Source organism: Hibiscus syriacus, unplaced genomic scaffold (assembly GCF_006381635.1).
Source record: "Hibiscus syriacus cultivar Baekdansim isolate YM2019G1 unplaced genomic scaffold, ASM638163v2 tig00112614_pilon, whole genome shotgun sequence".
NCBI lineage: Eukaryota > Viridiplantae > Streptophyta > Magnoliopsida > Malvales > Malvaceae > Hibiscus > Hibiscus syriacus.
In genome coordinates, this window is record NW_024063369.1 from 613,373 (window position 1) to 626,605 (window position 13,233).

Below are 13,233 nucleotides of genomic sequence, written 5' to 3' on the forward strand. Positions count from 1 at the left end.
AGAGTAACCTTTTTCATTTTGGATTATTTTTGAAAATGTGATGAACTGTTCTAATGCTTCATCTTTAGTACTTAAAAATAGAACCCAATTATATCTAGAATAGTCATCTACCAAGACAAATGCATATTGTTTTCCACCCAAGCTAGTAGTCCTAGTTGGCCCAAAAAGATCTACATGGATCAATTGTAATACTCTACTAGTTGATACGTCATTAATGGATTTAAAAGAAACTCGCTTTTGTTTTCCTTTAGCACAAGCATCCTAGATTTTATCATTATCAAATTTAAGCTTAGGCAACCCTCAAACTAAATCACCTTGAATTAGCCGTTGTAAAACACTCATACTAGCATGTCCTAGTCTCCTATGCCATAACCAACTATCATGTTCATCCTTAGCAACTAGGCACAAATTAGTCATATCAATAGAATCTAAATGCACCATGTATATGTTTCCTATTCTATGATCAACAAGCATAATCTGATCAGATGCAATGTCAATGACTTTACAACCATTAATATCAAACATGACATTGAATCCCTTATCACAAAATTGAATAATACTTAATAGATTATGCTTTAATCCATTCACATATAAAACATTTTTAATTTGTATGGAAGAGGTATTACCAATAGTACCAATACCTCCAATGTGACCTTTTGAATCATCACCAAAAGTCACTTCTCCTCCATTTTTGGCGTTAAGCTTAATGAACCGGCTTTTGTCTCCGGTCATGTGTCTTGAGCATCCACTATCAAGGTACCATGAGTTTGAATTTGTTTCTCGTGCCTTGTAGCAATGCTCCTTTTCCTACAAACATAGATTAATTTCTAATTTTTGGTACCCAAATTCTTTTGGGTCCATATTCATTAGTTTCCAAAATTCTAGTCCCCTTAGGTATCCATTTGTGTAGGATATCCTTATCTTTAGTAGTAATGAGTTCTTTAGGAACCCATATACTTCTAACGATTTTTCCATTAGAGGCTCTTTGGGGACCTCTATGATTGTAGTTTTTAAAACTTTTTCTAACAAAGTTGGATTTCGAATTTTCTCCAATTTCAAAACGTTTTGTTCCAACTTTATCAAAAGAAGTTTTAAGATCGTCAATTTTCTTTTGATGATCATCATTGACCTTTGAAAGTAAATTTTGCAAATCTAAAATTTTCTTTTCAAACTCTTCTAGTTTGATTTGCAAATCTTTGATTTTACTTTCAAGATCATTGTTGGTTTTGGATATGAGTTTATTTTCATTTTTCAATTTTGAAACATCATTTTTATATTTTAAAAACAATTTCTCATAATCCGAAGCCAACCCATTATATTCCTCTAATAGATCATCATAAGATAAATCATCAAAATCAGATGAGTTAAAGGTTACCTTAGAATCTTCCCCGAATGCCATCAAGCATAAGTTTGCTACTTCTTGTTCCTCTTCATCGGAACCTTCTTCATCGCTCCATGTAGCCACATGAGCCTTGTGTTTATTCTTCGATTGGCCCTTCCTCTTCAATTGTGGGCAATCATATTTGACATGCCCTGGTTTTTTGCATTCATAGCAAATGATTGGGTCCTTTTCTTTTGGTTCATTTTTGAGGCCTTCATTTTGTTTGAATTTTCTTCCTCGGTAAGGTCTCATCATTTTTCTGAACCGTTTGGCAAACAATGTCATTTCCTCGTCATCATCATCTTCATCCGAATCACTCTCATCTTTTGTGGATTTGAGAGCAACTCCAATATTTTTCTTCTTCTCCTTCTCCTTCTCCTTTGGTGTCTCTTCAATCTTATCAAGGTCCACCTCATCTTCAAGCATCATTTCATGGGTGAGGAGTGAACCGATTAGCTCTTCAAGAGTTAAGGATGTTAGGTCCTTAGACTCTATGATTGTCGTCTTCTTTGATTGCCATTATTTTGGGAGGGAGTAGACTAACTTCCTCACAAGATTTTCATTTGAAATGATCTCTCCATATGATTTGAGACCATTGACAATCGTTGAAAATCTATCTGTCATAGCTTTGATATCTTCATTTGGTTTCATCCTGAAATTTTCATAGTTATGCGTTAGAATACTAATTTTAGATTTCTTTACCTCATCGGTACCTTCATGAGTGACATAAAGTTTGTCCCATATTTCTTTGGAGGTTGTACGAGAAGAAACTCTTCCATATTCTTCTGGTCCAAGAGCACAAAAAATGATATGGATGGCTTTGGAGTTGAGCTGGAACATTTTTGTCTCTCCTTCACTCCACAATCTTGGATGAGTGAGAGGCTTGATGTATACTTCTACTACGACATTTCATGCCCCCATGTCACTTGCTTGAATGAAATACATCATTCTATTCTTCCAATAGGCATAGTTAGCCCCATTGAAGAAAGGAGGCTTGTTGACGGGCATCGAATCGAGACCGGAGTCGAAGTTTGAAGCGGAGGCCATTGATGACTTTGATTATCGATATAACTCTTCCCGAATCGACTCAAGAGGCGATTAAACCTTCAAATGAGTTAGGCTCTGATGCCAATTGTTGAGTTAATCGATTGACGGAATCAGCCAAGAGGGGGTGAATTGGCAATTAAAATTTTGGTGGAAGCTTTTGCAGAAAATTAAAAGAAATTGCATAGCGATTTAGAGTGGTTCGACTTTATCAACCAAAGTCTACGTCCACTACCTTAGCTATCCACACTAAGGATTTTCCAACAAATTCACTAATTTGTTCTTTCTTTTGAGGCCAAAGAGATAACCTTACAACTCCCTCAAGAATATACCCCAATTCTTGAGAATACTTTTTTCTCAAAGAGAAGATTACAAATTTGCAAACTTACAAGAAAACCTCACAAGGTAAGATGTTTGCACAATTCTAGAACAAAGAAAAGAACACTCAAAGATGAATACAATTGAGCACAATATATGTTCTTGAAAGCAAAATAAATATTGAATGAAAATAGGCTTGAAATGCTCAAACTTGAGGTTTGATGCTTTCTCTTTGATTCTCTCTTGATTCTAGTTGCTTGATGTTTCTTGTTTTTTATCAATGGCTTCTAAGCTTGCTTAAATACACCTTGAATCACTTCTGAACGTTGGGGATCATTAATGAAGATAATATAGCCGTTTAAGTGTGAAAACAATTAATTTTTCTGGGTGGAGCGTCTCATGCATCGATGCATGATTAAGGATGCATCAGTGCATCAGTGTAAAATTCAAATATTTTGACCGTTGGGACACTTAGTGCATCGGTGCACTAAGGATGCATCGATGCATAAAATGCATTCGATGTTTGAAAAATAGCCAGAGTGCATCGATGCATGGAGAGTGCATCGGTGCATGAAATGCATTCGATGTTCAATTAAATCATAGGTGCATCGATGCATGGACTAATGCATCGGTGCATGCCTTTGAAAAATTGATTTAAGGCTTGATTTTGGTTCAAAATACTGTGAAAATTGTTTCAAAAATAGTTTAAGTACAAATCACAATTTTACACATTTAGTAAGGATTAAAATTGATCTTGAAAAACTTGGAGTAATAATTTGATATTCGATTAATTGAATCGAATATAATTTGTAAAATCATTTGTAAAATCTTAAAATTCATTTAACTTAATTTGTTATATCGAAATATCAAAAATGTTTTCAACAGATGGGCATGGGACAGGGTGGGGCTGGCTGGTTTTTTGGTTGCCCCGATCCCGACCCGAAAATCTACAGCTTATACCTGGCCCTGCCTCGCCATGATCTTGTTTACTTTTCTACTGCTCCGAACCCACCCCGATTTTTAAACTAAAACTATGCCCCTACTTGGCCCGAATATATTAATATTTTAAAATAATTAAAATAATATATTTTATAATATTTTTAATAATTAAATAATATATTTTAACAATATAAAGATAAATATTTTAAACTCATACTACATGGGATAATCACCTCTGATATATGTATGGAATAAAAACTGACAAACTAGTAGGTACCCCAATTGCTTTAAAATGATGTTGAACGTCTTATATGCTCTTTGTAAGTTTTCTGGTTGCTTGCACAAAACTTTGTAGAAAAGTTTCTCTCTATGTGTTTTTCTTGTCTTGTTACATTTCAACCCACCATGATGAAGGCCAACACCGTTCTTCCTTCACCTCGCTGCAGACCAGTACTAGCTTCTACCTGAGAAATGTTCGAATTCGCTGTGAACTTGCATATTTATAAAGCTGTATTTTTTCTGGGTTCTTCATTTGGTCTTAGAATCAACGATATATCACCAGGTCTGGTCGAAGGTCCGGCTCCCATCGGAGTCACCATTGCCAATCTCGATAACCGCAGCAGAAGGTTTATAGAGGAATCTGGTTTAGCTAGTCTCGGACATCTCAGGTTCATATCGTTTCATATTATAAGTAAAAAGTTAGGGTTGTAAAAAGTTTATAAATTAGTTTTGATATATTTTGCAGGGCAATCGCGAACATGACATCACTAAATACTCCATTTTTAATGCCACAGTTAGATTTAAGAGCACAAGTTTTTGCCAAATATTTCGACGTTTTAAATGTTACTTTGGATCCTCCATTCAACATTTACGCCATTCAATATTTTGCAGGGCAATCGCTGTTTATTTTTCTTATACTTCAAAACAATATTATGCTGGAATTATACCTTCGATTATCGGCAACTCTGAACCCTTTTCCTCTTTCAGATAATCTAATCTCAAATCACTCTCTTTATTTAGTTGGCTGTCGGAATCGCTCTCTACGAGGCAGCATCATATGGTGTCATCCGATCACTACTCAACGATAGAGAGAACTTAACAGTGCCTCCTTATACATTCACGGTGGGGAATTTTACCAACCTTACTGCATAAATTATTAACCAACTGGGTGGCTTCGGCGTGAAAGATGAAGGTTTAACCGTGCCACTTGCACTCGGAGCTGAGGGTCGAACTTCCACTAACGTCATAGTGGCGGACGGCAACTCACTTGCATATAAACGGACTGCACGAGAAACCTTGAGGATCGAGTTCGTAACTGGCAACGCCACCATGCCCGGTGGGATTTTTCCGAATGGTTTCATGGGGACGCTTTATCAACGAATTGTTGCCATAAACCAAAGCTAAGAGCTTTGAAGCATTGGAGATCTTAGTATCCAATGAATGCTAGCTTTTATAATAACTGGAAGTCTGCATGTCAAGTCATACGTAGACGATAATTTTTTTTAATAATTAAATTATAAGAATTTAACTTCAATCTTGTTACATAATTTTTTTATAATGATATTCATTGTTAAAAATTGAGAGAGGGAAATTGAGAGAGGGAAGACTACGGTGGTTTGGGTATGTCCTTGGGCGACAAACGTCGGATACGGTCAAGAGGGTAGAGTCGATTACACTCGACGGTGCCAGAAGGAGAGGACGACCAAGGAGGAAGTGGGTAGACTGTTTGAGATCTGATTTGAAGGAATTAGCCCTTACCGAGGACATGACCTCTGATAGAAAAGTATGGAGACTTAAGACCAGGGTAGTCGAGTAGTGTGGGCCACAACCATAGGGTGTAGCATCTCTGTATCCTTTTAATGTCTTTGTAGTAATCTCCATGACTTCTACTTTTTATACGTTTCTGTTATTAGATTTCATGAAGGCTTAGAACTAGGATAACGGAGTAGTGTTGCCTTAGTTTAGGTTTTAAACCATTTGACTTTATTCCTTCTAGTAGCTTGCTATCGCTAACTCCTGTGTATCCTTATCTTCATTTTTCCTCTTTTTATATTTAACCGGGACTTACGTTTCTGTCTATAAGCAGAGATTTTTACGCAGGGATTTATTCGCAGGGATTTACTAACCATTACAGACGCAGATATGAAGACATCATATGAAGACTGTTCAACTATGTATTTATTGATTTATTTATGCAGACATTGTATCTTATCTTTATTTTTAATTTTCTTACTGCCGGATGTCTTCCACGGAAGCTGCTCTCAATCGGGCGTTGGGGGCAGCCTACTATCCCACCTCCACCTTACCTCATTGTATATGGGAATAGGGTTTTATTGTTGTTGTTGTTGTATTGTTAAAAATGATCGTTATGCAATAGTTGTAGAAACTGTAACAGTAAAAAAATAAAAATCACCTCTTACACCTTTTTCTAATAAATTATTTCGATCTAAAACTTTAAATCACAGCACCAGTTAATAAATTTACAAATGAATTAAAAGAAAATAAAATAATTTTAAAATTTTACACATATGTGATTGAAGTATATTTTATTAATACATTAAAAATTAAAATATTTTTATATTTTTATAAAAATAATGTTATATACCAACATAAAATTTAAAAATTATTAATTAGGTTAAAAACTTAATTCAATTATCATATTAGTGTGTGTGTATATAATTGTAAAACTAAAAAGGTGATAAAACATTTAATTTAGTTTAAAAATATTAAAAAAAACGTATCAGATGCATTTTAACATAAATATAATTTTTGTAAATCATAAAAAATATAATTTTTTATTTAATATCTACCTGTTGTGATTTAATATATTTGAACTTATATATAAAATCTTGTTAACCCTAAACCAAAAATCGAATTTATCTTAGTGGTAAGTTGCGTTTTTAGACACCAAATTAATCCGGTTCGGACCTATTAATCCGGTTTGAGATTTGGGCCGAAATTGGGATTGGTTTGTTTTTTTGAAGAAAGAGGCTGGTTAGTTAAAAAAAAAAGCCGATCAATTTTTTTCTTCTAAAAACAGAAGGTTTATATAATAAATTAGTATTTAAAATATATTATATTTTTATTTTAAGTACCTAAAGTATTTTTTTGTTAAAATAAGAACTTAAAGAAATCTTTTTGGTTAAAATAGGTAGGTACCTAAAGTATTTTTTAGTCAAAATAATTACCTAAAGTATTGATTTTTTATCTATATACTTAAAATATTCTTTAATTAATGTCAATGAATTGTCTGTCCAGCTCAGTTGGTAGAGCACAAGGCTCTTAACTTTATGGTTGTGGGATCGAGTCCCATGGTGGGCAATTCATAATTCTGACTGCCGGAGGTCTCCTACGGAAGCTGCTCTCAACCTAGCGTTGGGGGCAACCTACTATCCTACCTCCCCCTTACCCCATTACATATGGGAATAGGGTCAGCTAATTTTTATTCTTTAATTAATGTCACATGTCAACTTTTTTAAAACTTAGATTAAAAATTATAAATAGTTAACTATTTATTTTGATCAAAAGGATAAATTTAAATACTTATTTTGACAAAAAATACTTTAAGTACTTAAATGAAAAGAATATATACCGATTACTTATTTGTGATATAAGCCGAAACAATACAATCCCAACTTCGGCAAAATCCCAATTTGGGTATGCAAATTTTTTAGTCTACAAAATTATTCTAAAAAATTTGAGTTTGCAAAAAAATTTCAATTTTTCTATTTTCATTAACAGATTAAATTAAATTTAAGAATTTTTTTTTCAAAATAATGAATGTACAGTAGTTTCAGGGAGCCACATACATCCAACCATGTTTGGGTATGCAACCCTGAACGAGAGGTATACAAATGTTCACTTATTTAGGCTCCGTTTGTATGGAGAAAACATTTTACGAAAAATATTTTCTAAATTTTCTTATGTTTGGTTAAAAAAACACGAAGTCAACTGAAAATGTTTTACGGTCAACATAAAATTAACTCCTCCTCCCCGTAAAACAACTTACCGTTAAAAAAAGGAGTCATTTTCCCTTCCCTAAATCTATCCACACCCAAAATCATTCGATCAAGTGGCCTTCTTCTCACCGGCGTTTATTTGATAGCGATTCCCCGGAATTGAGCAGAAGATGGCTTCCAAGTTTGGGGTTTAGCTGGTGGAATTCCGGAGCGTCGGGTTCGACCCATTTGGGACGCCATCGATTCTCGACAGTTCAAAAATGCTCTCAAAATCACTACGACTCTCCTCTCCAAACATCCCAATTCTCCGTACGCTCTTGTACGTTTTTAATCGGTTTAAGCATCTTCTTTCGCAGTATGATCTCTTCTTTAGTAGTCATATTTTTCGGATTTGATTATTTGCAGGCTCTAAAAGCTTTGATATTGGAAAGAATGGGAAAACCCGATGAAGCACTGTCTGTTTGTTTAAATGCGAAAGAGCTTTTGTATAAGAATGAGTCTTTGTTGATGGACGATCTTACTCTTAGTACTCTGCAGATTGTTTTCCAACGACTCGATCACCGTTAGTTTTCTTTTCTTTTTGGCTAAATCGATTGACTCATTAATTGTGTTCCCCGTAGTTTTTCAGTTGCCTATAAGTATCTTTTTATGACATTTTTGGTAATTTTCAGTGGAGTTGGCTACTAGCTGTTACGAGCATGCTTGCGGGAAATTCCCAAACAATTTGGAACTAATGATGGGGCTTTTCAACTGTTATGTTGGAGAGTATTCCTTTGTAATGCAGCAACAAGTTCGTGTTTTCTTGTTTTTTAAATTCTATCATTCCTTTACGGGCATATCTCTCTATGAAGACGAACGCATAATTTGTGTTACTTATTCGGTTTTTATGTTTCCGCCAGACAGCCATCAAAATGTACAAGCTCGTTGGCGAAGAAAGGTTCTTACTCTGGGCAATTTGTAGCATCCGGTTGCAGGTTCTGCTGGTTTCCTTTGATGCCCCATTTTTCCTTTTCCCCCAGTTTGTTGAGCCTGTCTTCCATTGGTACTGGTCTTAATAAATATGAATTGAAATTAGTGCCTTCTTCATAAATAGAATGAAAAAGTTATAAAACCATTGAAATAATCTTTCCAATTTACTGAGAAAGATGAATTTTACCCAATTTTGGAAATGAAATCAAACTGCCATCCATTCTTGATTGGTCCTGACTAAAGTTTTGCACATTGTTTCTTCTAGTTGTGGCCATGACTAAACATGTAAAAAATAAAACATTGGAAATAATCTTTCCAATTTAAAATTTTAAAATAAAGCATAATTTTCAAATAAAAATATCTTGAAAGAATATCTTATATGTAGGTGGGTTACATCAAAAACTTACTGTCTCCATACCCAAGATTGAATTTGTAGATGGTTGCACTGGTAAAACAGTCAGATCTAGGTTCAGGTTTGAAAGTGTTGCAGTTTCTTCTGTAAAGAAGATTTGATGAATGGTGTCAGTTTAGTGAAGTGAAGTTTACCTCTGTAGAAACCAGTTGCTAAGAAATATAAAATATGTACCGAAAATTCTGGTATTTGTGTGCATAAAGAGGCTGCTGGGATTTATTTATATGTTTTCAATAGTTTAACGGAAGTTCTATTCTTCAAAGGGATATGAAGATCTATTTTTTGGCAGTGTTACTTGTTTGTAGAACATTGGAAGACTATTGAGTAACATATCATCCAAAGGGATATGAAGGCCATAATTTTTTTTACATCATTCGTAAAAAATGGACAGACATGTCACGTGTTTATTTGAAATGTATGTCAGGCTGCAGCTCAGGCCCTCTTGGTTTATCTTATTTTTTGATATTATTTATAGTCTACTTGATTATCTCAAGGATTCATATACTGGAATGCCTCTGCAAGAGTGATATAGATGTTTCAGAGCTAATTATAATGTAGAATATGTCTACTTCTACTGCTTAATTTGTGGGCTCTGAACTTCTTCAGGTTCTTTGTGGAAACGGTGGAGAGAAGTTGTTGAGAGTATATTAGTATTGATATTGGAAATATATTTTGGACGTTGATGTCGCCTGTTCAAAATCCACTGTTATGTGAATGATTGAACATTATTTTCATGTGGAGATTTTCTGCTTTTCTTCTCTTATCAAAACTATGTTACCAGAAAATCTTAGAACTATGGTATGCTTATGGATGTTACAGAAATTTACAGCACAACTTTGCATGAGTAACTATGGTATGCTTATGGATGTTACAGAAATTTACAGCACAACTTTGCATGAGTAACTATGGCAGTTTACTAGTGTGGACTTGGGTTTTGAGTTGAATTATTCATTCCTAAACATTTGTCTTTAACAGTGGTATTTCTTTCTTTTCGTTGTAACTGTCGGTGGGGATGATTGGGAGGTTTTCCTACATTATCTAGGCTGTTTATTTGAGGATGACAGCAGTTGGTCCTGTGAAACCATCAATGTTTCAATTAATCCCCCAAAATTTGTGGAATGCAAGCTTGCTCACTTGACAGATGAAGTGGTATATTAATTATAACTTTTGAATTTTGCTTGCTGGATTTTATACTTGTTAGTTCTCATGTAGTTTTGTACAATGGTAATAAAATCCAATCTGGTCTCTCTACAGTTCGATTCTTGTGTGGAAAATGCATCAGCATTTGTACAAAAGTTACAAGCAGAAACTAGTAATGATTCTTTAAGAAATCCATTCCTGGCACATCTTGAAATTGAAAGGAGGAAATGCCTGTTTAGGAAGAACAATGATGATTTAATGTGGTGTACTATTAAGATTATATCAATTAAACCTACATAATATTTATAAACTTTTATAATATATTTTTAATAAATTATTAATATTATATCAAATAAACCTACATGACATTAATTGTACGTTGAAATTCATTTCTAAAAATACTAATGAATAAGCATCATGAAGATTTTAAACCTAAAATAGTCTATTTATAACACAATCAACATAAATTCTTAATATTATCTAAAAATTTAGTTTGACATACTTATAAAAATACAAAGTTTTATAAAATATAATTATATAAAAAATAAAATGAACTTAATAAAACCAAAAGGTAAAGAATAAAAAAATATCGAATATGTATGATTCTTTATTAAAAACAGATTCTAAAAACTGTTTTTAGAAAAATTAATCAAACATTGTAATACATTTTACAATGTAACATCCAAACACTGAAAAAAAAATTTGGAAAATGTTTTTCATAAATAAAATTCATTTTTCAGATTTTATTTTTCGGAAACTGCTTTCAGTAAAACAAACGGACCCTTAATTGGCGGCTAGAATCCGACTCCACGAGGCTGCATCATACGATGCTATGCGGTCACAACTCTACGACAGGGCTAACTCAACAGTGCCGCCCCATCCATTCACAGTGGATAATGTTTCTTACCTCACTGCATAAATTGGGAACCAACTAGGGGGCTGCGGCACTGTTGCACTTTCTAATTTTCTCTTTATTTAGTTCGGTGTACCTGATGTAGTTTACCCTTATATTTAATATAGTCTAAGAATAATAAATGAATTACTTAATACTATATTTCCCCCCCCCCCAGAGTTGCCTCCGCCTACTTTTTCTCTTAATTTTATCTTATTAATTTTCATTTTAGAAAAAGAAATTAACGTGCATTGAATACCCATAAATTTCTATGGCTGCAAATTTTCCACGAGTTAGAAAAATCAAATCACTGAATTAATTGTAAAACTTTAACAAATAATTGAACAATTCCAAGATTTCATTGACAAGAGGCCAGGTTTACCATGGGAAATGGTATAAACTATTGAATAATTAAAATAATCATTATAATGTACAAATATATTACTAATTAAAATATATAAACAAGATTGTACAAATCCAGATTCGAACTTAAGATTTTTTATGGAAACATTTAATTTCTTGGACCACAGTTTCTCTTCCAAGTTTAATGGTGAAATTATTGTGTATAAATAGTAGAGTTAACACCAACAATCAGTTGGTCTAATGAGATGAGATACTATGTCCCTTAAGCAAGGTCACGGGGTTCGAATCATGGCGTTTGCGAATGGAGCAAACTGAATTGTGAGGGTTGCCTTCGTCTTAGCAGTACACGATCTGAATTAATCGGTTAATAGATCGAATACCAATGATTAATTCAAAAAAAATAACAGAGTTGACATTCAGGTCTTAATCAAAACTATTTAAGATGATTAGTTTTAAAATATTTTAATGACTTTTATTAATTGATATTACAAATAAAATATAAAATTTATTATTTAAAATATTTGAAGTAACTCGACTCATGTCCTCTCTCGTATGATGAATTAACAATAATACCAATCAAAGTAAACTCAATTTATATAAAATATAATTTTTGGAGTTAATTGTATCATATGTCCTCAAACTAGGATCTTCATTTTAAATTAATCCTTAAACTTTTAAAAATTCTAAATTCATCCCTAAACTATGACTCATTTCAAATTAGTTCTTTAAGTTTTGATCACTCCAATTTCACCCTCAAACTATGACTCTCATTTTAAGTTGATCCACAAACTTTCAAATCTTCCAATTTCATCTCAAAATTCATCCTAATATGTAATCAGTTTCAATCATAGTTTAACCTAAATTGTAATTTTTTCAAACATATAATAATATAAGTTGGCTTAACAATTTTATTAACAGGGGATGCGATCAGTGTATACGTATAATTTGGGATAAAATTGAAATGTTCAAAAAGTTTGGGTACTAATTAGAATGAATATCATAGTTTGAGGATGAAACTAAAATGTTCAAAAGTTTGAGGACTAATTTAGAATGATAATAATAGCTTATGTATGAAATTAAAATATTTAAAAGTTTAATGACCGATTTAAAATAAGGGACATAATTAAAGGAAGTGTGATGCAATTAGATCTATTTTTTTTAATATAATATCCTTCATTTTTATTACTATATGAACTGAAAATGTTCATTTACAAAGAAACTTTAAATCACAAATCACAACACAAGTTAATAAATTTACAAATGAATAAAAATAAAATAATTTTAAAAATTTACATTTTAAAATACTTATTTTGACCTAAAATACTTTAGGTACCTATTTTAACCAAAAATATAACTTTAGGTACTTATTTTGACTAAAAAATACTTTAAGTACTTAAATGTAAAAGAATATATACTTTAAGTACTTATTTGTAATATAAGCCAAAACACAATCCCAAATTCGGCCCAAATCCCAACCCGCTTCAAACCTTGTTAACCCGAACCAATACCAAGCTAACCCACCTACAACCCAGGCCGGTTCATGTCAAGGCATATCGATTCATGTTGGTTTTTTTGGCCCAATAAGGCAGCCCGAAAAATATTTTGGAACTCATCACGTCAAGGTGACGAGTTCCAATAAAATATTTTTTATTCAAACTTCAAGGTGACATGGGAAAAATATATTTCATCGGAACTCATTATCTCGACACGACGAGTTTCATAAATACTGTAAAAAAAATTCGTAGATCCCAAATTAAATATCTGGGTGCCCTAACGGACTAAATAAAAAATCAGGATGCCTAATGGGAAAAAAAAC

The 13,233-nt window shown here is 33.0% G+C and overlaps 3 protein-coding genes across 6 annotated transcripts; all 3 read left to right on the forward strand.

Annotated features, from left to right (window-relative positions):
• Nucleotides 1-4,153: 4,153 nt before the first annotated feature.
• Nucleotides 4,154-4,834, forward strand: LOC120181998 (desiccation-related protein PCC13-62-like). The gene is made up of 3 exons (XM_039187024.1): nucleotides 4,154-4,350; nucleotides 4,428-4,494; nucleotides 4,703-4,834. The coding sequence occupies exons 1-3, from the start codon at nucleotides 4,154-4,156 to the stop codon at nucleotides 4,832-4,834; spliced, it is 396 nt and encodes a 131-aa protein (XP_039042955.1).
• Nucleotides 4,835-7,703: 2,869 nt separating this feature from the next.
• Nucleotides 7,704-9,748, forward strand: LOC120182023 (N-terminal acetyltransferase B complex auxiliary subunit NAA25-like). 4 transcript variants are annotated; one of them, XM_039187047.1, is made up of 5 exons: nucleotides 7,706-7,960; nucleotides 8,047-8,203; nucleotides 8,313-8,431; nucleotides 8,545-8,615; nucleotides 9,629-9,748. In XM_039187047.1, the coding sequence occupies exons 2-5, from the start codon at nucleotides 8,074-8,076 to the stop codon at nucleotides 9,660-9,662; spliced, it is 354 nt and encodes a 117-aa protein (XP_039042978.1). In that variant the 5' UTR covers nucleotides 7,706-7,960; nucleotides 8,047-8,073; the 3' UTR covers nucleotides 9,663-9,748. The 4 variants fall into 4 exon arrangements, with proteins under 4 accessions (XP_039042975.1, XP_039042978.1, XP_039042977.1 ...); XM_039187046.1 differs by having other exon boundaries at nucleotides 7,707-7,960; nucleotides 8,541-8,615; nucleotides 9,629-9,738; XM_039187044.1 differs by lacking the exon at nucleotides 9,629-9,748 and having other exon boundaries at nucleotides 7,704-7,960; nucleotides 8,545-8,745.
• On the forward strand, nucleotides 9,741-10,462 carry LOC120181999 (N-terminal acetyltransferase B complex auxiliary subunit NAA25-like). The gene is made up of 3 exons (XM_039187025.1): nucleotides 9,741-9,820; nucleotides 10,030-10,171; nucleotides 10,277-10,462. Exons 1-3 carry the CDS (start codon nucleotides 9,756-9,758, stop codon nucleotides 10,460-10,462), a joined length of 393 nt encoding a protein of 130 aa, XP_039042956.1. The 5' UTR covers nucleotides 9,741-9,755.
• Nucleotides 10,463-13,233: the final 2,771 nt, after the last annotated feature.

What these genes read in the sequence shown, in the direction of transcription:
- LOC120181998 (XM_039187024.1), top strand. Translation starts at nt 4,154, where the DNA reads ATGTTCGAATTCGCTGTGAACTTGCATATTTATAAAGCTGTATTTTTT. An exon ending in GCTAGTCTCGGACATCTCAG is followed by an intron (nt 4,351 to 4,427) that starts GTTCATATCGTT and finishes TATATTTTGCAG; the next exon opens with GGCAATCGCGAACATGACAT. An exon ending in AGTTAGATTTAAGAGCACAA is followed by an intron (nt 4,495 to 4,702) that starts GTTTTTGCCAAA and finishes CTCTTTATTTAG; the next exon opens with TTGGCTGTCGGAATCGCTCT.
- LOC120182023 (XM_039187044.1), top strand. Translation starts at nt 8,074, where the DNA reads ATGGGAAAACCCGATGAAGCACTGTCTGTTTGTTTAAATGCGAAAGAG. An exon ending in TTTCCAACGACTCGATCACC is followed by an intron (nt 8,204 to 8,312) that starts GTTAGTTTTCTT and finishes GGTAATTTTCAG; the next exon opens with TGGAGTTGGCTACTAGCTGT. An exon ending in CCTTTGTAATGCAGCAACAA is followed by an intron (nt 8,432 to 8,544) that starts GTTCGTGTTTTC and finishes TCCGCCAGACAG; the next exon opens with CCATCAAAATGTACAAGCTC.
- LOC120181999 (XM_039187025.1), top strand. Translation starts at nt 9,756, where the DNA reads ATGTGGAGATTTTCTGCTTTTCTTCTCTTATCAAAACTATGTTACCAG. An exon ending in CAGAAAATCTTAGAACTATG is followed by an intron (nt 9,821 to 10,029) that starts GTATGCTTATGG and finishes TGTAACTGTCGG; the next exon opens with TGGGGATGATTGGGAGGTTT. An exon ending in CTCACTTGACAGATGAAGTG is followed by an intron (nt 10,172 to 10,276) that starts GTATATTAATTA and finishes GTCTCTCTACAG; the next exon opens with TTCGATTCTTGTGTGGAAAA.